This window comes from Gordionus sp. m RMFG-2023, chromosome 5, assembly GCF_954871325.1.
Source record: "Gordionus sp. m RMFG-2023 chromosome 5, tfGorSpeb1-WG-v2, whole genome shotgun sequence".
NCBI classification, from domain to species: Eukaryota; Metazoa; Nematomorpha; class Gordioida; order Chordodea; family Parachordodidae; genus Gordionus; species Gordionus sp. m RMFG-2023.
The window spans coordinates 17,633,125-17,657,442 of NC_088779.1; the positions used below are offsets into that span (position 1 = coordinate 17,633,125).

The 24,318-nt window shown below is 26.1% G+C and overlaps 1 protein-coding gene across 1 annotated transcript in view; it reads left to right on the forward strand.

Moving 5' to 3' along the window:
• Positions 1-24,318, forward strand: part of LOC135930221 (unconventional myosin-Ih-like) — a 33,696-nt gene that overhangs the window by 6,036 nt on the left and 3,342 nt on the right. Inside the window, exons 3-22 of the mRNA XM_065467004.1 lie at positions 575-773; positions 817-897; positions 943-1,119; positions 1,175-1,243; positions 6,844-6,963; positions 7,020-7,087; positions 13,892-13,997; positions 15,097-15,177; positions 15,237-15,377; positions 15,464-15,512; positions 16,380-16,507; positions 16,548-16,653; positions 16,702-16,819; positions 16,958-17,084; positions 17,128-17,266; positions 17,303-17,387; positions 17,424-17,481; positions 17,535-17,639; positions 17,685-17,771; positions 17,818-18,085. Coding sequence (XP_065323076.1) covers positions 575-773; positions 817-897; positions 943-1,119; positions 1,175-1,243; positions 6,844-6,963; positions 7,020-7,087; positions 13,892-13,997; positions 15,097-15,177; positions 15,237-15,377; positions 15,464-15,512; positions 16,380-16,507; positions 16,548-16,653; positions 16,702-16,819; positions 16,958-17,084; positions 17,128-17,266; positions 17,303-17,387; positions 17,424-17,481; positions 17,535-17,639; positions 17,685-17,771; positions 17,818-18,085 — 2,312 coding nt within the window. The remainder of the gene's footprint in view (positions 1-574; positions 774-816; positions 898-942; positions 1,120-1,174; positions 1,244-6,843; positions 6,964-7,019; positions 7,088-13,891; positions 13,998-15,096; positions 15,178-15,236; positions 15,378-15,463; positions 15,513-16,379; positions 16,508-16,547; positions 16,654-16,701; positions 16,820-16,957; positions 17,085-17,127; positions 17,267-17,302; positions 17,388-17,423; positions 17,482-17,534; positions 17,640-17,684; positions 17,772-17,817; positions 18,086-24,318) is intronic.

Sequence of the window (24,318 nt, forward strand, 5' to 3'; positions counted from 1 at the left end):
TCAATGTTAAGAGCGTTTTTAAAAGAAAAAATGGGATTTTGCCTGAAATGTATTTTTGAATGGTTTAGAAAACCTACGTGGATTTCAAACCATTTTACATTAATTACTTCAGTCACCTTTAATATATATAATAAATATATGAAAAATGACCCTAAATTAGAGGAGTTTTCTTTAAAATTTAAAAAACAAAACTTGAACATATCATGATGGTTCCTCTTCCTTGGCTAAGGAGAGTATTTTAAAAATTAGAAATACAATTAAATATAAAAATTGCCCTAAATAAATGTTTTAAAATCGAGATATTCCGATTCTCCATGGATTCCATATCCCGATACGAACAAAAAATAAAATTAATAATCTATGCGACCCCCCCCCCCCCCTCCACTCATTCATACTTTCAAATGGCAGTATCTATTTTAAAATTTAACCCACCATATTCTCTTAAATATAAAAAGTAAATAATTGTATTACAGAGCTAATTTTGGTTGTTAATTCATCTTATTTAATAAAAATAATTTTAGAAAATTACACTCACTAACATCTTACAATATAATTTACAATTTTTACTAAATAGATTCGCTTTATCCGATAATGCCTACAAAGCTCTTATTAATAATAATGTAAATCAAAGTGTTTTGATATCTGGTGAATCGGGTGCCGGAAAAACTGAAGCTTTAAAAAGAATTATCCTTTATATATCCAAAGCTAGTCATCAATCAACTGAAGTGGAGAGAGTTTGTTATCAACTTAAAGAAAGTGTACCATTTTTAGAAGTTTTAATTTTATTTTAGTGTAAATTTTAATATTTATATATAGGCTTTTGGAAATGCCAAAACTATTAGAAATGATAACTCAAGCAGATTTGGGAAATACATGGATATCGAAATAAATTTTAGAGTATACAATATGTAAAGATTAAATATAATTCATATCACTAAATAGGGTGCGATAGTTGGGGCAAAAGTTATAAATTATCTCTTAGAAAAGGCCAGAGTGATAAAACAAGCTAAAGCGGAGAGAAATTTTCATATATTTTATCAGCTTTTAGCGGGTGATGCAGAACTTTTACAAAAATTATATCTTAATAAGCCCAAAGATCAGTATTGTCTAATAAACCAGGTAGGAATGCAACTTGCATATTTATTATATTAATGATATTGTAATTAATGTATAGGGAGCTTGCATGAAAGTCGATAAAATAGATGATAAAGAAGATTTTGATCAAAATGTTAAAGCAATGGAAGTTTGTACGTTTACGACAAAGGAAACCTATGTTAAACACTATAAATATTTGTTATATAATTGTGGTTAATTTAGGAAATTATATAAATATTTTAATTATCAAGTATTGAAATGAATATAAAAAAATTTAATCACAAAAATTGACAGAAAAGAGTCCACACCCAAGAACTTATAATTCATTAGTTAATTTATAGGGAGGAAATTAGTAAGAAGAAAATACTTAATTACTGTGATCGTGTAATTAAAGTAAGAAATGGAAACCACTCTCGAATTTAATACTATTTGCCTAATCCAAGTGTTAAATATATAAAGGTAAGACTTAACTAAAAAATTTATACTTGTAACGTGGATAGATTTTGAAAAGAGAAGGGTGATTGAATTCATTTAAAACTTGATTTGATATTAAATAGTTTTTTTTTATTGGTCTTTTAATGGTTTAATTTTAGAAAATTTCATATCTATGTTTAAATTCATTACGTCTTTTATAACTCAATGGAACCATAGCGCCTTATATTTGTTATATATCTTCCATTGAGTATAACTAAGTTAGGAAAACGTTAATAGGTTATGAATTGGGATGTTTTTGAACACCATCCATAGTTTGTCATTTGGAAATATTCTTGGATAAAAGACCCCATTCATTATTCTTAGATATTTATATTAATATTTGATAGCCGTTCTATGAATGATGCAACTGTGATTTCTAGATTTTTTGGCTTTTTTTCAATTAAAAACTAAGCCTAAATTAATAAAGCATATGTCAAAAATATACGAAATGGTGAAGAATAAATTATTTTATAGATTAATTAAAACAAATTATTAATTATTCTTATTATTTACCAATATGAATAACAGGTATTGAGTATAAATTATATTATTTGGTTCGTTAAAAAATTATAAAATCTCATTATAATTAATTTATAATTAAACCTATGTATAACGAATCATTCGTTATTCTTATTTGATTTAAATACGAATAATGAGAAAAATATTTGTAAAAAAATAATCTCTTAATCATTCAATCAATATATTCTAAACCATTGTATTATTTGAAAATATTATGAATTATTCTTAAATATTTAAATTATTCATAAGTGTGCAACAGGTTTCTTGTGGAGCATTTTGTTAATTTTTATTTATTTCCCAATTTGATATAATAATTATCCATTTTTTAACTTTTGAAATATTTAGAAAACACAATTTTATTAGACGAATCTAGATGAAGTCTTGTTTTATTAATTTTTGTAGGCCTATTTATAACTTATCATATAATAATATGTTGTGACCAAATTTAACCCCGAATCCTAATATATAATGGTTTTGAATAGTTTTATTTTAATAAAATATGTCAAAGATCGGGGCTACGCCAAATAAAAGGATTAGATGAAGGATTTTTTTATGATATTCCCATAATTTATATTTTAATAATATATATATTTTTTTTAAAGAAAAAGAAAGGAAAAAGCAAATTATTTTAAATTTTTTGAATCAAATAGATTACCAAAAACGTATTCCTTTGATTTGTAACCTTACTAATTCGAAAAAAGATCCTTCTCTTTCTCCTTGAAAAAAAGAAATATTATTTTCAAAAATTGACTCAACAGAATGTGTTTAAATCATTCCTTTTTTGATATAGGATGTATATGCGATAGTTGCCTGTTGTTTACATCTAGCTGAAATAGTTTTTGAGGGAGAGGGAGAAACTAGTAAAATCCAACCGTGCAAAGAGCCTGATTATATTGTTGAAGTAATTTAAATCCTTTATATCTTAAATATTTTTTAATAGTTAATAAACGCTGATGCTAATCTGATGAATTCTGGATTAACAGGAAGAACTATTACAGTGGGTGGTGAAAAGGTATCATTATGAATATAACTTTTGTATACAGCAGATAGTCGGTCAAAAAATGACAGGTGAGTTATAAATACTCCTCCTTTATGTAATGATAAGATAGATGAATCAGAAATTTCCCTCCATTTTTTGGGAAAAATAAACATGGGACTGGCGATGGGCACCGTGGGAAATATTTTATTGAGGCATCATTTTTATAGGGAATTGCTCTTAAATCCCTATTTTACGGGTGTTAGGCTCACTTTTTCTGGCCTTCGGCTATGTTCTCCTTAAAGGCATATTCTTATAAAATGGTTAAATAAAATATTTTATTTTATATTGTATGTTAGTAAATTATAAGACGCGCAGCTAGAAGTTTGCTTTGGAAGGGGGGGGGGAAGGCATAGTTATATAATTTTTTGAAAAAAATTCTAAAATTTATTTTAGGGTTATTATTAAATATCTTAAATTTCAGAAATTTATTAGGAATCACATTTTAATAATACCTAAATAATCTGTATTATCAAATCAAATATAATTTATAGTTAATAATATACTCTTATATTGATACTTTGATTATAGTTTCACATTCTATAGTACTCAATAATCACCGATTGAGGTCTATTATATTCTTAACACTTTTCCTAATTTAATAATAGGGGAGACAGGGTTATGGCGAACTTTAAAAGGCAAACCTTAATAAAATTAAAATTACTTTAGCATTTTTAACAAAAAATATCTCATTTTGTTCAGCTCTTAGTTTTATGGTAAGTTTAAATTCAAAAATATATATCTAATACTTTTTTCAAAATTTTATTTTTCTGGAATTTTTTTTTGGGAACGAGATTACCTGGGGACGAACCTACCTTTGCTCGGGGGTATTATAAGCTATGCTAATTTTCCACATATAAGTTATATATTTTTTTTATTAGAACATATTTAATGATTTAAAGCATAAAAGTAATATATAAAATCATTTATAAACAAAAACATTATTCACAATCTTTGCAAATCAAAAAAGGATTAAAATTGCAACATCTTACATGTGACCAATAAATATATTTACGACTCTTGATTGTTAGATGCTTGTAATAATTTTTTTGCACGCTAAACAACTGTTTTTCTTATTATTAACATTTTTTGAATTTTTTCTTATATTTGCTCTCTCCATGGCCTTAGGAAAAAGGCTCGTTTTAACCTCATAGCCCCAATACCATCACTTTGATTAAGATCATATTTTGAAGTTTTATAATATATATTTTGTTCGGTTAAATTATTATTCTATAAAATAGGATTTTTCTTTTATATAAAATGATTTTTAGGTGATAAAAATGTATATTAATCTTTATTTTTGAAAAATAGTAAAAGTTTAAAAAGTTACTTTTGCAGGTACGAATCATATAATGCATTATAAAAATTCTTCAAGCTGTCCGAGAAATAAAAATTATAGCCGCATATGCATTATATAATTATATAGTTGTGGTAAAAAAATTATCCCGTAGAGTTTAAAACTCTAGAAAATAAAGCCACTTCTCGCTATAACCCGGGGTCATTATATCCCTGGTCTCCCCTACCAATTTGATACATTAAAAATTTTGTGAAGTGATCTATAATTGTCTAAGTTTTATAAATGATATTATGAACTCAAATAAATTAAATGTACCTTAATGATTGAATGAATCTATAAAATTTTGTGATGTGCTCTATAAGTGTTGATCAAAGTTTTATAAATGATAATATGAATTCAAATACCTTATTAATTGAATGAGAATCTATAAAATTTGTGATGTGCTAATCTATAATTGTCGATTCATCTATAAATGTCGATTCAAAGATTTGTAAATTATATTTTAGATTTTATTCATAAAAGTTGAGGTTCGGTCATAAATTATCAATATTATAAAATAAATACCTTATTGATTTTAGATGGTATTGATTATGCAATACTAAACCTGCCCAATTTCTAAGAAAAATTTTTGGCACAACTTGGCCCGGACATTTAAAAAATTAAAATACGGCCCGGCCCAGACTTAGAGCAGAGCCTGCAGGTCTCTGATATATTCTAATGGAAATCTTTTAAAAATTTATCAGTACTATAAAAGGCCCTTTTTAATGATTCTGTTATATAATAAGCTTTCCTAAATCCAGAGTGCAAAGATACCATCTGCACGGCAAGGCCCGGATTTTTTTTAAAAAAATTTCTGCCCGGCCCCGCCAGGGTTTTATATTTTCAGGCTCGGCCCAAATTTTTCAAAATATATTACATTTATTTTTAATTTTTATAACTAATAATGGCGATTTAAGATATAGGGTTTAAAATATACATCACTGCTTGGGTATTTTTTTAAAAAAAATTTACCCCTACCCTTAAATTTTTTTTTAGGCCAGATCCTGTTCGGCCTGGCCCGTGTACCTGGTCGGGCATGGAGGTCTCAGCCTAAATCCATAAAATAAGTAATTATTTAATAGTATTTATAAAAATATTAAATAAAATATAAATTTATTGGCTGTAAAAGATATTTGTATAACCCCCCCCCCCCCACTGCTGGCTACGCGCCTAATCATGTAAAAAAGGTGGTAACCTCAAATTTAATTTTTAATAGTTTACGTTCCACCGAAATAAGTGATAACGTTACTATTGTCCTATCCAATAATTTGCTAAAATTCTGTTTCCAATTTACTAGCGTAAGTGACCGTGTTAAAAAAAATCAAAGCAAGAAATAAAAATTGTAATATTTTTTAAATTAACTTAAAAAAATTAAAAAAACTAACCAGAAGTCCATAAAAACCTGATAATTAATAAGTTGCTAAAAATTTAAAATACCTTCATCCCTAAAATAATTAATAATACTGCCCATTTCTTATTAAAATTATATTAATCTTCGTCTTAGATGCAGGGTTAACGGTTTAAATCAACATCATTGGAAACCTCCCTATTTTTAATTATTTTAAACATTTAAAACAGATTGGTCCGGCTCGGAATTAAAATCTCCTTATTTTTTATAATTTTGACTGTATTTGTTGTTAATTGTTTCAAAGGGAAATTGAAATATGCTGAGCAAATATTAAACTCTTAATTATATAAATTTCTAACTGATTAATTTTATTTTTTTATATCTGTCTGCCCGGGTTTTGTAAAAAAAATTTTTTAAGCCCGGGATTTTTTTTAGAATATTTTACAGACGGGAATGTTCTAGGCTTTAGTTTGGATTTGCAGGTCTCTGTTATGTTTTCAATTTTTTTTTCAATGCTTCAGTTTAGATTCCTAACTAGAACCTTGAACCCTAGAAACGATGTCAAGAAAGTAACTATGTTAAAAAACATTAATTCTTTAATATAAGCCCAGCTTTTTTTCCCCATTTTTTTGCTTATTGATTATCATATATACATACATTCTTAAATCTCAATTACAAATAAGATTTAAAAAAATAAAGTTTAAAAAAAATAAAGAGTTGGGTATTTCATGTTCATTTTAATATCATTAACATTTAATAGCTGTTTGCAATATTATATTACGGTCTTGGAAAGAATATTCTTAGCAAGGCCTGACCGTACTGATCTTTAATGTATATTCAAGTTGACAGCCGGCCAATTAACCAGTCTCAATAAGTGAATATAAAAAAAGTTTAGGAATAGAATAGGATTTACATAATTAAGGAATGAGCCTTTACATATTTTTTGGAATGAGACATTGATTGAGGCTTATATGGTTAACCTTAATATTTTTTTAAAATCATCTTATTTTAATTATATGCTATATAATATTCCAGGTTAAAAAATTTTATAACAAATCTCAAGCTATAAACTCAAGAGATTCGTTAATAAAGGCAATGTATGAAAGATGTTTCAATTGGCTAGTCAAAAGAATAAACGTAACTCTTTCAGGAGTTGTAAGTTAAACTATTAAATAATCTTATATTTATTACCTATCTAAAATTTATATTAGGAAATTAAAGCCCCGACAAAAATCGGTCTTTTAGACATTTATGGATTTGAAATCTTTGAAAAAAATGGGTAAATGATTATACATTTTTTTTGTACACAATAACAATAAGAATAATATTAGGTGATGTCTCAGAATATAAAACAACCAAACTCAAAGAACAATAAAGCTGATAAATTTTGCTGTTGGCCACTGTTAGATTTGTCAACCGTTATATTTTAGTCGTCTAGAAATTGTCAATTTTATTTTTCTTTCAACATATAACGAATATCAATTTTTTTAATCATAACATAAAGAAAAAAATCCTGATATATCTTTTTTCTCTTCAATATATATATATCTTTTTGAAAATCAATAAAAAATAATATTTCATAGAAAAAATCCATAAATATGTTAAATAATAAATAATAATTCCGAGAATCAAATGATGAAAATTAAAAAAAAATAATTCATAGAATCAATACAAAAAAATAATCGAGAATAATTCATAGAATCAATACAAAAAAAAAAAACTATAATAGAAATTATATCTATTAATAACATCTCTCCCTTTAGAAAGAGAGTCTCCTGATTTGATTCGTAAGTGTCTTTTTTATTTTCATGTCCTCCATTTCCTTCCCCTTCCGAAGTCGAAGTTGGTGGTCTTGTATGTGAGTTTAGTCTTGTTGGAATTCGTAAATTTTTTCCGCTTTGGATATTGTAATTCTTTTGATCGCCCGTTTCCTAATCTTTTTGTTTTCGATTTCTTCTAATATAGTCTGAAGTGCTGATACATCGTCCCAGGAGTTATATTGAAATATCTTTAATTTACATATGTCGAATTTGTATTCCTTGATTTTGGCTGAATATTTTCCCTTGATTTTTACTTTCTCGATATGGTCATAATCTAGTTTAATATATCGTGAGATTTTAATGAAATATTCATAAGTCCGTTATTATTATTTAATTTGATTTTTCCCTTATTTTTGTCCTTTAAAATATTTTTCACTTTTATATTGTCATTATTTGATTTGATTTTCCTCCTATTTTTATCCTTTAAAATATTTTTCATTTTTATATCTTGATAATGTCTAGTTGGAGACTTGGGTGCTACATCAATTTTATTACACTCATGTAAAATTATTTAGATGGTTTTAGCGTGTAATTTATTCTTTGATAATAAATCCTTTGAAAATTTTTTTCGTTTCGATGTACTTGTTCTTTTTTCTCGATACTTGATACAAGTGCTAAACTGTAAGGATTTACGAAATAGTTAATGGAAGCCATATGACAAGACATTGGTTTTTTTGAGTGGGGTGCTTGATCCCTGACTTTTTCGTTTTCTTTATCTATTTCGTTGACATTATTATCATTTTTGTATTCGTGCTTTTTTAATCAATAATTAAACAATTATTATTGTTTTCTTCATATTTTTGAAAATAAATTTCACGGTCTAACGCGGGAGTGTAACATGCTTCCTTCCCCTTTAAAATATTTAACATATCATAATAATTTAGATCCATAATATTTTTTGGTACAGCTATTTGGACTAGAATATATATATCGCTAGATTGTAATGAGAGAATAATTATCGCTTTTTTCTTTTTTCGTCCGTAATATTATTTGCCGCAAAATGCGCTTAAGTCTTATAAAATAATTGATAAAATTTTCTCCAAATTGTTTTGTAAATGTCATCATTGATAAATAATTTTCAGAAGTTTCACAATAATTTACATATTTTATTATATATAATTTCGCGAAAGAATTTTCATTATTTTAAATTGGAAAAACATTGACATTCTCATAAGAAATATTATCTCATAGCGCTATTAAAGAATTATTTTAAGTTTTTTCCTCGTTCGCCACTGATTCACTAAATTTGGGCGTTAGCCGGGCTATCAAAAGAATTCAACAATATCCAAAGAGGAAAAAATTTACGAATTCCAACAAGACTAAACTCACATACAAGACCATCAACTTCCACTTCGGAAGGGGAAGGAAAGGGAGGCAGGACACGAAAATAAAAAAGACACTTACGAATCAAATCAGGAGACTCTCTTTCTAAAGGGAGAGATGTTATGAATAGATATAATTTCTATTATCGATTATTTTTTTTGTATTGATTCTACGAATTATTATTATTTATTTTTTTTAAATTTAATTTTTTATTAAAATTCATATACAAATATGATAAAATATTATTATTCAAAAATTAACATTATAATATAAAGAATATAATAAAATATGTCATATATAAGTTTAATTAAAAAAAAAAGATTGATACAAATGTATATTTTTATATAAAGGAAAAACATTTTTTAAAAAAAATATCAAGTGGCAAGGTCGGGCCACGATGTTTTAAATATTTGATAATTAGATCTTATTATAGATAAGGCGTTTTTCTGCTTGAGTTTATAAAATGGAGAAAGGTATGATTTTTTACTGATTTGGATATTATTTTGAAGAGATCTAATACCGCTTGTCCAAAAGAGCAGGTTGATGTAGCTGCTATGGGAACAAAGTGGTTGTCACACATTAGGTGTGAGTATTATATATTTTTTAGAGATTCGGCTCTGATAAAGGGATCATGCAAATTATTAGATGGGGCCATGGGATCAATGCAGGTAAAATCTTAAAGGCTTTCCCATTAAAAAAGGTACGATTGTTTTGCCTTCAGGGCGTTTTTTTATCTAAAAAAGATGTTGGTTCTAAAATACATGGTAAATTGGCTTTATTTAAAAAGGAAACTATTATTGTATTTATTTTATTATGTCGGCTAATTTTTGATATAAATTTACAGTGGAGAGCGTGTCTCCCACGCGTCTTCCGATTGATTGCATTTAATGCAAATATAATGGTTTATGAAAGGTACGCCCTAGCGTAAATTGATTGAAAGAAAAGCCTCGTTATCTATTAGCTGGTTATAAATGATGGGATATGAATCTAACCATTCATCGCCAGAGTTGTTGAAATTAAGTGATCTTAGGAGGAATTTATATTGGTGATCATCGCTCAAGTTGAGTAAGCTAAGGAACGAGATACCAATCCTTGATCCCAATCTTTTTGTTTCGTTGAATCTGGTGGGGCTGTGTTTGGTAAGACATTAATGTTGAAATATTCAAATAAGAAAAATGAATAAAAAAGATTTATTATTCAGATTAAATAAAGTTCAAGATTTTAAGTTTGTTGTTTAAACACTATGTAAATGAATAGTATAGAAAAGTATATATAATCGGGAATATTTTACTTGTAAGATGATTATAATTATTATTTTGCGAATTTAATTTTAATTTTAATTTATATTAATTTTATTTTGATTATGTTTTCACTTTATATTTAAGTATAGTATCATATTTTAGTTCTAACTTTTCTTTATTTGACAATAAATATTCCAACAACGTAAGGCTTCATCTAATAAATTATCTTTATCGATGGTAATAATTTGCGAGGTAATATTTTTTACTGATAAGGTTGATGAGATGAAGGAAACAAGGGCTATACTTAATGCCGATCTTAGGCCTAGTCCTCCGGATTTACAAGGGAGAGTTGCTTTAAGCCATGAGTTAGAATTGAGTTTGATGTTTAATAACTCTGTCATCATTTATAGTATCTTGTTCATATTCTTTTAAAAGAATTTCGAAAGAGAAGGCACCAGAAGTTTTTAAACAATACTGGATTTGTGGTATTAAAAGGGCGTTTTTGAGAATGTAATATGCTTGATGGATGGGTAATTTTTTTAAGATCGATAGTTTGGGGAATAGTGATTGAAGGTGATTATTTAAAAAATTAAAAACTCCCTCTGCACCTCCCAGGGGGGCTCCTAATATACTCAAATCTTGTAAGGGTGTCCGTTTTAAGTTATCTAATATGGTGTCTGTTGGAGGCGGAGAAAGATAAATTTCGCATTTATTTATATTTATGGATAAATTAAGTTCATCAAAGTGTTTGTTGATTATATCTAGACAATTCTGGATTGAAGAAATGTCCCCGATATAGTACAATTGTCAAGGTACCAAACGTGTAGATTGAGTTTGCACGAGAGAGCAATATCACTTATGCATTGATTCTACGAATTATTTTTTTTTTATTTTTCATAATTTGATTCTCGGAATTATTATTATCGATTTTTTTTAAGAAATATTCTTTTTTATTGATTTTCAAAAAGATACATGAGGAGAAAAAAGATATATCAGGATTTTTTTCTTTATATGTGATTAAAAAAATTGATATTCGTTATACGTTGAAAAAAAAAAAATTGACAATTTCTAGACGACTAAAATATAACGGTGGACAAATCTAACAGTGGCCAACAGCAAAATTTATCACTAAATCGTAAAATGTTAATTTAAATAATTGCACAAATAGTTATAATATTTGTTAATTAGCAAATCTTAGTCAGGATGATTTTTAGATAAGTGCTTTTGCATCTTTTCATAAGAATTTTTGCGTGATACTCTGATTATATGCTTAATTTTTGCATAGTTGTATTTTCGAATTTCTAATAATGATTATAATTATGTGCAATCGTTGCACAGGTTTCGATTATTCTCGTCGCTTTGCATATTGTTCGATCATTTTAGAGAGGTTTGGTTATGTTTTTTGCCTAATTTAGAGTTTTCCATCAAAAAAATAATTTATGTTTTGTAGTGTAAGTAATAACATGTTATTATAATGATTTAAGGCTATGCAATTAAATAAAACATTTAAAATATAAATTATAAATTAATTTTTAAATGCGTTTACTTGTAAATTATGTATATGTGTAATTTGCAATATAAAAAATAAAAAAGAAACGGTGTTATTTTGAGGCTTTATGTTCTTCAAATCCCGAATCCGGACCCTGGACTTGAACCCTTTTTTTTAAATTTTATTCCTGAACAGACCATTATCTATTTGTATAATAAATGATTATATTTATCATAGGTTAATTATTATATGCTATATTGTTTATGATTGCGCCAGCCGAATTTTCTCCATAATAAATCTTTTTTCCAACTAATCGAAAAATAATAATTAAATAGTAAAAGGAGGAAAATATAAAATGTATATTTAAGTCAGTACTCAGCATATTTTTAAAAAAATTCCAATCGAAAAGGCTAGTAAGTAAAGGGGGTATATAAAGATTGGCAAATTTATAAATATATATTTTATTCCAAAAATCTAACTTTCAGACCCTTCAAAAATTAAGTTATTAGACCAAAAAATAAGAAAGATTTTTCAAAGCAATTGTAATTTTTGACCAGATTTGTTAAATAGATTTATTCGGAATGTTATAAAATTATTTTCAAGTATAAATTAAGTCAAACAAATATTATTTTAAGTATTATTTTTAAGTATAAATTTTTTAATCTAAATTTTTGAGTGTCTAATCTAGAATAATAATGTGTATTTATATTTTTAAAAAAATTTATTCGAAATACAAAAAAAGTAATTTCAAAATAAAGTTTAAATGCGTTGGAAGTTACATAAGACAATTAATTTAAGATAAAAATAACAATTTTGCTTAGCCGGTACAGCGTCTACATAAGCGGGGAAGGGGGTTACGTGCAGCTTTTCCAATTCTTTAAAAGGGGGGGGTAGGCATTTAAGTGGGGAAGGGGTAGGCTAAATGTAGGATAAATTTAATGGGGGTCATCTATTAAATATTTAGTTAATAGGGCAAAATATATTGTAAAAGATTATTTAATACATCGAACAAATTTATATATTGTATACAATAATAGTCATTATTTTTCAAATCAAATTTACTTCTGGATAATTTTCAGCCAATTGTAATTTAAAAGGGTTAGACATTCTATCAGCAAACTCATATTCCTGCCAAACAATATACCATAATAATAAATTCATAGCAAATGAGGGGGTTTTTAATTATTCATTTTCTAAATATCATTCACCTTTTTGAGAGTTGGTAGTAGAGTATTGATAATTTAAGTTAATTTTTTCAAAATATATGAAATGAGTACCATAACAATTTAAAACGGTAATTAATAATGTGATAATATCATCGTCGAAGAGAAAATTATTCAAGGAGTGGGCATAGGTTTTTGAAGGGGGTTTGTTTCTAGTGAATATCCCGCATGTAGACGCTGAGCTGGTTTGTAAAAAATGAAAATAAATAAAAACGGGTTAAATGGTAACGCCGAATAAAAGAAATAATAAAGGCATAAGTTAATTTTAGGTTATGCGTTATGCCAAATAAAAGAATTAATAATAAAAATTAAACGATTTACGCTTTACGAGTTAAAAATAAAATAACAGAATTTGGCGAAAGTAAAATATATTAGTTAAATGATCAAGTTTAAGAAAGTAAAATAAATAAAAAAAAAAATTTAACGAAAGTATAATAAATGAATGATCAATAAATATGAGTTTGTTGGCTATTGATAATGCACGCTAAACCATTTGTTAAACAACCACCAAATGTTGTCAAAACGTAAGACTCATTTATTTTCTAATCGGAATCACATGGTCGAGTCCAATCTACTATATATCACCCCCAAGTATAGAACCATCAAGTTGGCTTCAGAAAAAAACATGACTTTTAATGGATTCAAACACAGGTCTCTCGGATTTGTGAAATGCACTTATCGACTAGTCCACAGACGATATATTTTAATATCAATTTTTTCATTATTTATATAAAAATAAACATATGACGTTTCTGACGTGCTTGTTAATTTATGAAAATCATGACAAAACCGTGTAAGCTTGGCGTTGCACTATCAATGGCCGAGTATGTTGATCTTCTCAACCAAAATAATAAGAAAGCTTTATATATATGCCACGCTTTAACAAGCACGATTTGACACAAATTTTAAAAGTTAAAATTACTATTAAGTATGACGCTTTAAATTTTTTAGAAAAAATGTTATTTTTACATGAATTTATCTTTTTAGATTCGAACAATTCTGTATAAATTTTTGCAATGAGCATCTACATCAATTATTTATACAAAGAACATTAAAAATGGAACAAGAAGAGTATTTGAAAGAAGGTATAGCGGTGAGCCATAAATTTGATAAATAATATAGTTTCAATGTATAAATTTATTTGCCAAAAGTTAAATGTAAATGGTAAAATTATAATCACTCCCCTTCTTTTATATTCTTGAATTTAATAATTCAATTAATCCTGAAAGAAATTTTAAGATTGTAAAAATATAAATTGACTCCTGTTTAAACGCTCAAAATTAAAACAAGCTAAGAATAAAAAACCATAAAACGCTCATAGAAAAGCTATTCGTTTTTAAAAGAGGTCTTTAGAGTAAGCCTACTCAAAGAAAAAATGAGTATATATTTGTCAAATTATATCATCTATTATTCGTAATCGAATTATTGGAATAATTTTAAATATATTATTTAATTAATTTAATTTTTTTTTTATAAAACAAATGAGTTGGTTCACAAATAAATAAAAAATATTTGTAGAACAAGTATTAAATTTGTGAATTCTCGATTTGTGGATGATAACTTAAAATATAAATCTCTTTATGAAATTCTAATTCTAACTAATAATTTATCACAAAACAAATTGAAATAAATTTGAATTATGATATTTTTATCTTTTGACTCATAGGTGTACCTGGAATAATGCGGCATTCTTGTTCTAAGTCACTTAGTGGCATAATAATTGCTTTGAAGAATGTTTATATGCTAACCTTGATCATACTTGTAGGGAATATTGATTTAGAATTTAGAGCTTTTTTAAATGACAAATTTCACAAAAATAAAATATGCATAAATTTGGGATAAAAATTTAGGAGAATATTTAAAAAAAACATTAATTGTAAACAACGATGAAGTTATAAAATAATTAAAAACTTATATTTTTATATAATATTCATCTATCTCAATGTCTTCAATAAAATATATTAGGTACCATATTTATGGTTAAAAGTTTTTTAAGATAAGTTAATAATCCACGAATCATAAATCATCATAATATCAAATATGCATGCAATAAAAACAAAAATTTAATTTATTATATTTGTTACTATTCGATTGAAATTATTATTCTTTGGATAGGGAAACTAGACATGGACACATTCAGATGTTTCACTTTATTTTGTTTATATTGTATAATTTTAATTCTTTTTTATAAGTGGGAAAAAGTGGACTTTTTTGACAATAGGCCTATATTGGATTTAATCGAAGAAAATAAAAAAGGCATCATATACGTTTTAGTAAGTTTTTGTTTTTAAATTGCTTCTTTTAAGTATAATAATTTATTTTAATCAATAAGGACGAAGAGTGTGTAATGCCTGGAGAAAGAACCGATATGACATTTTTACATAGCCTTGAGAGTAGACAAGGTGCGAACCAATTTTTTGCAACTTATACCTCCTGTACAGATGCGGCGCTAAAAAAGACATTAAATAAAGATGTAAATTATATTTTATCCTATCATAAAAATATTACAAATTGATTTTGAATTCTTATTAATTTTAAATATAATAAAATGTTATCTAGACATTCCTAATCAAGCATTATGCTGGACATGTGAAATATAGCGTTGACAGTAATAATAAATTTTATGCAAAATTAGTAATCGAATTTTGTCGTATTAGTGTATATTACATTAGATTAAAAATAATGTAGGTTTGACTTAAAATTATGCAAAAATAGTATAATATTAAAAGGTTAATTCATTTCTATCCAAATTTTTATCACTTTCCCTTTTTTAATTTATTATATGGAATTGAATTGCATAATAATGTAAAAACGTTTTAATAGTGAATAAAAAAACACTCTTTGTGGTTAAAAAGTAATCTGTAATTATTACAAATAATTTTTTTTCAATAAAATAATTATAATTTTTTTATGCCTTTCCTTGATATATTTTTAACTTTATACTCTTGATGGAACTAGAAACTGATTTTTATTTTATTTTTAGTTTTATATATTTCTAGTTTGTATCTTGAATGCATATAGTATCTTTTTAGCTAAGCAAATGAAGTTTTTATTTATTTTTAAATTCCAGCGGTAAAGAAATATAAAAATAAAATAAAACAAAATAGTAGAAATTATCAAAAAATCCATTCTTTTTTATAACCCATGGGACATCCTTAATTTATAAAAGTACATATAGTATAAATGAGACCTGCAAGCCATGAAGTGGTCACGAAATGCTATAATTTTAAAAATTCATGCCAGGCAAGACTAAAAATAAATAAAAACCCGAACCATGCAGAATAAATTTTTTTTTATAAATGGTAATAAAAATACATTAATGGATCGTTTGAATTTTCAGATACTGCTCAAATTTCCCTTTCTTTTTTAAACAAATTAATAAACACAGCCAAAAAGATAAAGAAATTGTGATTACGTATTTTAAAAAAATATTACTATAACCTCTTCTTTACAAATTATATATCATATAAAATAGATTTTCTAGAAAAAAATAAAGATTCCATTGTCAAAGATCTTAAAATTTTTATGAATTCTAATGAGAATATTATACTTAAAAATTTTTATACTCAAGAAGAAATTGACGAAGCAAAGAGACCTCCATCTGTATTGTTAAATATATATTCTTTTAAAAGATATTATTTAGGCAGGAATGCAATTCAAATCTAGTTTATCGAGATTGGTAGCTGTTTTGATGCAAGAGGAGTTATACTATATAAGATGCTTGAAACCGAATGAAGATAAGAAAGCTGGTTAATTGCATTAATCTAATAAAAATTTAATAACTTTCATATAATTAGGTTATTTCAATGAGATAAATGTAGAGCATCAAGTTATGTATTTAGGGTTAATGGAAAATATTAGAGTATGTCGCTCTGGATATGCTTATCGAAAGCAATATGAGCTATTTTTAAAAAGGTAATTTAAAAATAAATTCGTTTTATCTTTTACCCCCTACTATATCTTCAAACTTTCAAAATCGGTCAAAAAACATTTTTCTGTATAATATATACTTTTTAATGAATATAATTTGCGATATTTGATAATACAATTTAGATACTATCCATTATCGAAAACATCTTGGCCGACATATAGTGGAGACGTTAAAGAAAATGTTTTGAATATTCTAAAATCTGTTTCAAATTTTGAAGAAACAAAACATTATGGAGTTGGTAAAACAAAGGTATTCCATATCAATAAATAATTCATTAAAAATGGATTGAAAGATATTTATAAGAAATGCCAAAGATGTAATGCTAATTGAGCAATGCTATCAAAAAAGGAGAAGTTTGCTGGTGGCTGACATCCAAGCTGTTTTTAAAGCTCACCGACAAAAAAAAATTTATCATAAAATTAGGGGAGCAAGTATTATCAGTTTAATAAAAACATTATTTTTTTTAGTTATTGTTGTGCAAAAGCATATAAGAAGATATTTGGCTAAAAAGAAGCGAAGAAGATTGAAATGGGCAAACCTTGTTATAAAGGGGTTTCAAATTTAACTAAATTATATATGTATTTTTAGATTTGTGATAGGGTATCGTCATTATAAAAAAGCTATAACTTCACCTGAATCTGCAAAAGTATTATAAATTTTTATATAAAGCAAAAATGAATGAATATTTTTTGTTCCAAGTTTTTTAAGTTTCAAAGATATGCATTTTTATCCAGAATAGCCAAAAGCTGCCCTATAAATGTATTGCACAAAAAATGGCCCACAATCCCTGCAATTTTTAACAAGGTTATTAGAATTATACATAAATACAGACGTTTTATAATAAAATAGTCGTTAGCAATATTAAAAAACGCTTGTTATCGAAATTTGGTCAAAAAATATATGAATAGTATAAAACCTGGAGACCCTAAAGACTTGGTAATGCAAATTACAGTGAATTTAAAAATTAATTTCTTTAATTAAGTATCTCCAAAAATTAACAATGGAAAAATTGGCCAGAGAAAAGGAAATTCAAGAAAAAGAAGAGGCTGAAAGAATCAGGAGAGAGAAATTAGGTCTACCCCCCGAAAGAAAAAGTAGAAAAAGTAGAAAAAGCCTCTTCGGAGAAGATATTGTGATGCCCGTAGATGAAGATGAATTTGAGGAATGTGAAGTGTGGGAGGAAGGAGAAGAATATTTTGTGGATCAATATGGAAATGAAATACATATACCGCCTGAAATAGAATCTCAAAGTTTTATTTAAATATGAATATTTTTAAATTTAATTGAAACATAATTATAGACAATATTATTCAAAGGAGATTAAAATTTTTGGATATCCCCCTATAAATATAATTGTATGTAGGGCATTTAGATCTTTGGTGCTGGGTTAAAAAAATTAAAATAATTTAGGTTTACCATCTTTTTTAAATTTCCTCTAAATAATCTTCTTGGTACATCCTAAGCAGTTTCCCCAACTGGTATTATGAAAATATTATTAATCAAGATTAATATTTTAAGAAATATCTTATGCCAAAGCTTTTTTTCTTTTTTTTAAAATTATTTTTACCGAATATTTTACAAATTTTTGGATCATCTTTTTTTTAAATTTGAAATTAATAATTGTTTTTATGAAGTGTTTGGAAATATGTTAAAAAATTTCTTATAATTAAATTTGGAGATTTTAAATGAGATTTCTCAAAATTACATTTGAAAATGGTTTATATTTATATTCCATCTTTGGAAAGTTTGATAAACAAGATAAGGCTAAGGATATCTTCTTTTATCACCCCCAAAGATAACCATTTAAATTGCCTTGACACTACCTAAAAATCTTTGGCCTTTTCCGAAGCTGTTTTACAAATTTCTTAAAATACTCGCTATATATCTCCCTTTGGAATATATTCAGCCATTACAAAATACTGATTGTACCAGTAGTCATGAATGATTGGAAGCATTGCCAAGTCATAACTTACGTAAACTCTTATCAGATAAACAATTGAGATTTGTCATAAACCATAGAGACGTGGCATCGTTCAACCATATGCGTTTATAAAATGTAAAAAATCGGTTGATTCCTAAGAATGGCATGTCTTAATTATGATATAGTCAAAGGCATATTGAAGGCATGTAGCGATTAATTAAATAATTAGACGTAGTCTTAAGAGGGCTCATATACAAAACATCATGGATTCTTCTAATTTATGATCAGCTTATGATGAAGCCATGGTCTTTACTTTCTCTCTTTCTATCCAAAAAATATTAATTCAAATCCGGTGATATTGCCGAGACAAAAATAAACAATAAACTAATTTGTTTATACCAATCATTGTCCCCTCCCCTGGTCATATGTCATAATGAACTTTAAGTTTTTTTAGAAAATATAGGCAGCAACAACGCAAATAGAAGGTATAACAACGGCATTAAACCTAGACTCTATGGATATGTGTAGTTGTTCGCCAGTCATTAGGAAGCCAATATTTGAACAGGGGATGTCTTCTAACCATTCATAGCCGGAGTTTGAATTTAGAATTATGTTATTTATTTTTAAGGAGGAAGGCAATTAATATTTAAAAACTTGTAAATTTGTCGAGGGGAGTGGAAGGCCACTTTTTCTTTCCACTTGACTACGTTTATGCAGGGATGCGAATCCGGCAAAAATTTCTGTCGGATTCGGTTCGGTTCAAGGTAAAATAAATTGAAGTGGGTTCTGTTCGGGTTAGGTTCAATCTAAAAAAATTAAGAGGGTTGGATTCGGGTTCAGTTCAAGAGAATATTTTAGAACCGGTCTTGATTTCGGGTTCAGCTTGAGTTTAGAATTTTTGAATTGATAAAAAAAAATTATGTTTAAATCATAATTATTAATCCAGACATAAATTTAGAATAAAAAATAAAATTTTTATTCATAAGCAAAATATATTTAAAAATACAAAGCATAGTCACGCATCAATTTTAAAATTTTATTTAGATGTATTAGCATAATATTTTCCAAGAGTTGTTTGATCATCCTTTATTTATGCATTGAAACAATGAAATTTAAATGTGAAAAAGATCTTTCAACGCTCACCTCTATTAAACATATTTACATGAAAATATAATAAATTAATTTGGATTTCAAGAATAACAAATAAAATTTAGGATAAAATATTCAATTAGGGTACTGAAGCTTAACAGGCACCCAAAAATGCAAAATATTTTCCATCTTATCCAATCTTTTAAAATCGCTAAATTCAATAATTATCATACTTTTCTCAGTAATCTTTGGTCCTCATTTTAGTATTTTCTCCTGCATTTCTTTAAGTTGTATCAATTTCTCTAAATCATCTTGTTCAATAACTTCATCCGAACTATTATCATCATGGGCGTGGATATGGATTTAATCCTACTCTATAAATTAACAAGATGTCTTTACGCACAAATCTATTCATCTTTATTAAGTAATATCTGTAATATTTAAGGATTTATACATTTTATATTTATATAAATTGAAATATTAAAAAATCTCATTAAATTATTAATATTTTATTTGCAATTTTACGAATATCTTAAATTTTTTTTAAATATATTTTTTTAATAATACTATAATAATCTATCAAATAAAATTATATGAAAATTAACATATCAAATATAAAATAAAATAAAACCTTATTCTATAAAAACGGAGGTGGGACTACAAGTTCCCAAAAAACAAGAATAATTATATTTTAAATTAAAAAATTTGTAGATTTTGTTTTAAAAAATAATATTCTTTAGATTCTGATGTAAGGGCTCTTATCTTGTCGCTTATATTTTTTAAAGATTTTAAAGTTCTGCTTTACATATGTCCTAGGGAAGAGATATTGATTGGTATAAAAATATAATTTGTTAATTTTGAATATTTACTTGTTTTTTTTTCTCTGCTATATCAACCGGATTAAAATTTAAATTTTTTGGAAAAGAAGATATACATATGATTTTAAACAATATTCACTGAACCCGGGTTCAAATAAATTCCTGGGTTCGGTTCGGGGTTTTGGAAATTTTATAAATGGGGTTCAGGTTCTGTTTGAGTTCAGAAATATTTTTTAAAAAATTTTCTACTCCGGGTTCGGGTTCGGTTCGAATCCCTACGATAATCCCCCAAATTTAAAAAGAAAGAAGTCTTTATCAGAAAATGTTGGTATTTTTCTGAAAAAATTTATTGGGACTCATTAATATAATTTACTATACATTATACACTGGTATTTAATAAAATAAAGCAAGCTCTATTAGCGTGGCCAATAAATCGGGCTCTGGTGTTAATCTGTCTTTATATTCATTCCCTCAGAAATATTTTAAAATCATAAGCAATGTGAAAACCTTGAAATATTTGAAGCCCCATTTTTGAGGCTAAATATATTGCTTAAAATGTAAAGGTATTTGAGCAAATTCTCACTGATTGACAAGATTTTTTCTTTAGAGATTTTATGTGGCACAGCTAAATAAACTTTTCTTTAAAACATAGAATTTGGAGAGATGTGGAAATTTTTTTCCCCTTATTTTATTTCTCCTTAAAAAAAATAATTGTTTGAAATAATTAAATAGCCAGCCGGAATTGCCTTGTCAATGCCCTAAAAAGATTTCAGATGTAAATTATCAGAAGAGGAAAATTTTTTATTCGTTAATAAAAAATTAAGTTCATCTTTTTTTAATAGAAAAATGGAATAAAGGAATATCTTATTTATAGGGGTGTACCGATACTAGTGTTGTTAAACCACCTAACTTTAGTCAACTAGAAAACAGCCTAGCCATGTTTTTATCCAAAAATATTCGAATCGATCTTGAGGTTGAGACTCAACTTAGAGATTTATTTCAATATTTTAGGCTAAAAGCTTGACTAAACCACAATAGAAATGGTCAAAGTTAGGTAATTTAACAACACTAACCGATACCACTTTTTGGAGGCCGATCCGATCCGATATTCCAGATATTAAATTGATATCGGCTGATTACCGATCTATCATATCTAATTTTGTATTTTGTAAAGATACCAATGGTTTTAATTTTACTTTTTATTAGTATAACATCTATAATTTTACTATACCATAACATATGTCATTTAAATATATTATAATGATCAGTTATAGTTTATATTCAATTCAATTGCAATTCTAAAAGTATATAAAATATTTTTATTGATAAATTACTTATTTATATAATAAGTAATAACATTAATCTATTTACATAATTAGTCATAAACAAATATATTATGAAATTTGAAATTAATATATCTAAGATTTCTTTTTAGAAATACCAAAATTTCATTTATCAGAGATCAGTCTGCAGTGATGGGGACTGTCAATATCACTAGCATCACTAAAAACAGATTCTGAAGAGATTATTGCACACTTTTTTAAACAATGAGTAAAAAAATAACTATTGGCAGAATGTTTATTAAATAATTATTACTATTAAAAAAATAAAACATAAAAATGGGTTTCGATTTTATTTATAAAAATAAATGGTTTTTAGATATAACTGTCGTATTGAAATACGGAAGTGGGATTTTGAATCCCCACGTTTTATTCGGAATCTTTTTTTTAAATATTTTTTTAAAAATATTCTGAATCATTATATTTTTTTTTTCCTTTTTTTGCCGTCGGGCTAGCACCATAAAATTTCATTTAGAGATATTTTATTTGTTATAATAAAATAAATGATATAAATTATAAAAAGGAAATATAAAATGCCAAAATAAGGGATTTAAAAAGAATGTTTAAAAAATAAATAGTATAAAATAATGAATGAAAAGGGATAAAGTTAAGAAAACATTTTTTTAAATTTTTTTATAAAATCATAAATATTTTCACATGAATTATATTTTTAAAAATCCGAATTAAAAAAAAAATTATTTATTGTAACAATTATTCAATGCAATATGACATTTCGTTGAACATTTAAGGCTGTTCTTGAAACACTCGCACCTTATATTCTACCGTGAAGCTCCTAAATATTTTTAACAGTTGAAATAAAAAATAAATATATTTTATGTACATGAATTAATTTGGGGCGTATATGTGGTCACTATAAAAATAGCTTAATTTGCCTATGATTGATATATCTTTGTTGGGAGCTTCAAAATCATTTAATTTCATAGTTTTTTACAGACTAGACACAATAAATGGTGTTAAAATTCTTCCAGCACACGTTCCTGTTAGAAGTTGAAAATTTAATATTTGAACATGAATTGAAGATGCCAATTTATTAAATATAATTAAAATCAAAACATAAAATGTAAAAATATAAAATCAAAGTCAAAATAAAAAAGGTTTCCCTTTCTTTTTCTTCTTAATATTACATTTTTTATCTCTATATTTATATTACTTACCATCGATATTATTTTATATAATTTTCCTTTAATTTTCTTAAATTTAACCATTCGATTAACTTTACAATTTAAACATTATATCTTCACAATTTATATTAAAATTTCTTTAAATTTATAATTAATTCAATACACATATTCGACAGATCCTACCCATATTTTATTTTGTTCAATTTTTAATACTTTCCCCTTCTAAATATTTAGGACAGATATTAGTTCTATATGTCCTATGGCTAGGTAAAAACACGTTATGACCTAAGATAGTTATTTTGTCTAATTATTTGAGAATAAATTATGATTCGACGCCCACGATCATTTAAATATGAAATAAAGGAAGAGGTCCTTTTTAAAATATTATTGGTAGCACCTATTTTTCCATGTAATTTTATGGTCAACATTTTTTGAACAAGGACTATTAGTAATATTATGGATAATTTGAAAGCGCGAATCTTTGTTTGAAACCTTTGCGATTTTGGTAGCAATTTATATAACGTTCACATAATTTTCCTCATTGGTAAACAATTGACTTATCTGTGAACATATAAATAAATATTTTATTTAATATCCCTTCTTTCCCTAATCGTTAAATATAAAAAAAGATAGCCCTCGCTCAGCCTAATTTTTAGAAAACCTTACATTTAAAATGGAGTTAATATTTTTCCAGCCTGACCCAGTATAAATTTGTTAGTTTTTATTATTCTATGGCATACTTTAGATTTTTGCGAATAGTTTAAAAGGAATTTATTAGTAAATAAAAAGTATTAATATTTTAAATTATCATTTCACAGCCCTATACAGGAAGTTAATATTTTTCCAGCCTGACCCAGTATAAATTTATTAATTTTTATTATTTTATGGCATACTTTGGATTTTTGTGAATAGTTTAAAAGGAATTTATTCTTAAATAAAAAGTATTAATATTTTAAATTTTATCACTTTAAAGCCCTATACAGGACTATTATAATTTATTAGAATACAATATTTTAATAACTATAACTATATGATAAATAACATTTATTACCTCTTTCCTTATGTTCTTCAACTTGAGACAAAAGAGCAAGAAAAGCTCAATAGTTGTTAAATCTAATGTCACTTTTTTTTAAATAAAATATAGTGAATAATTTTTTCCGTTGCAATCTGACT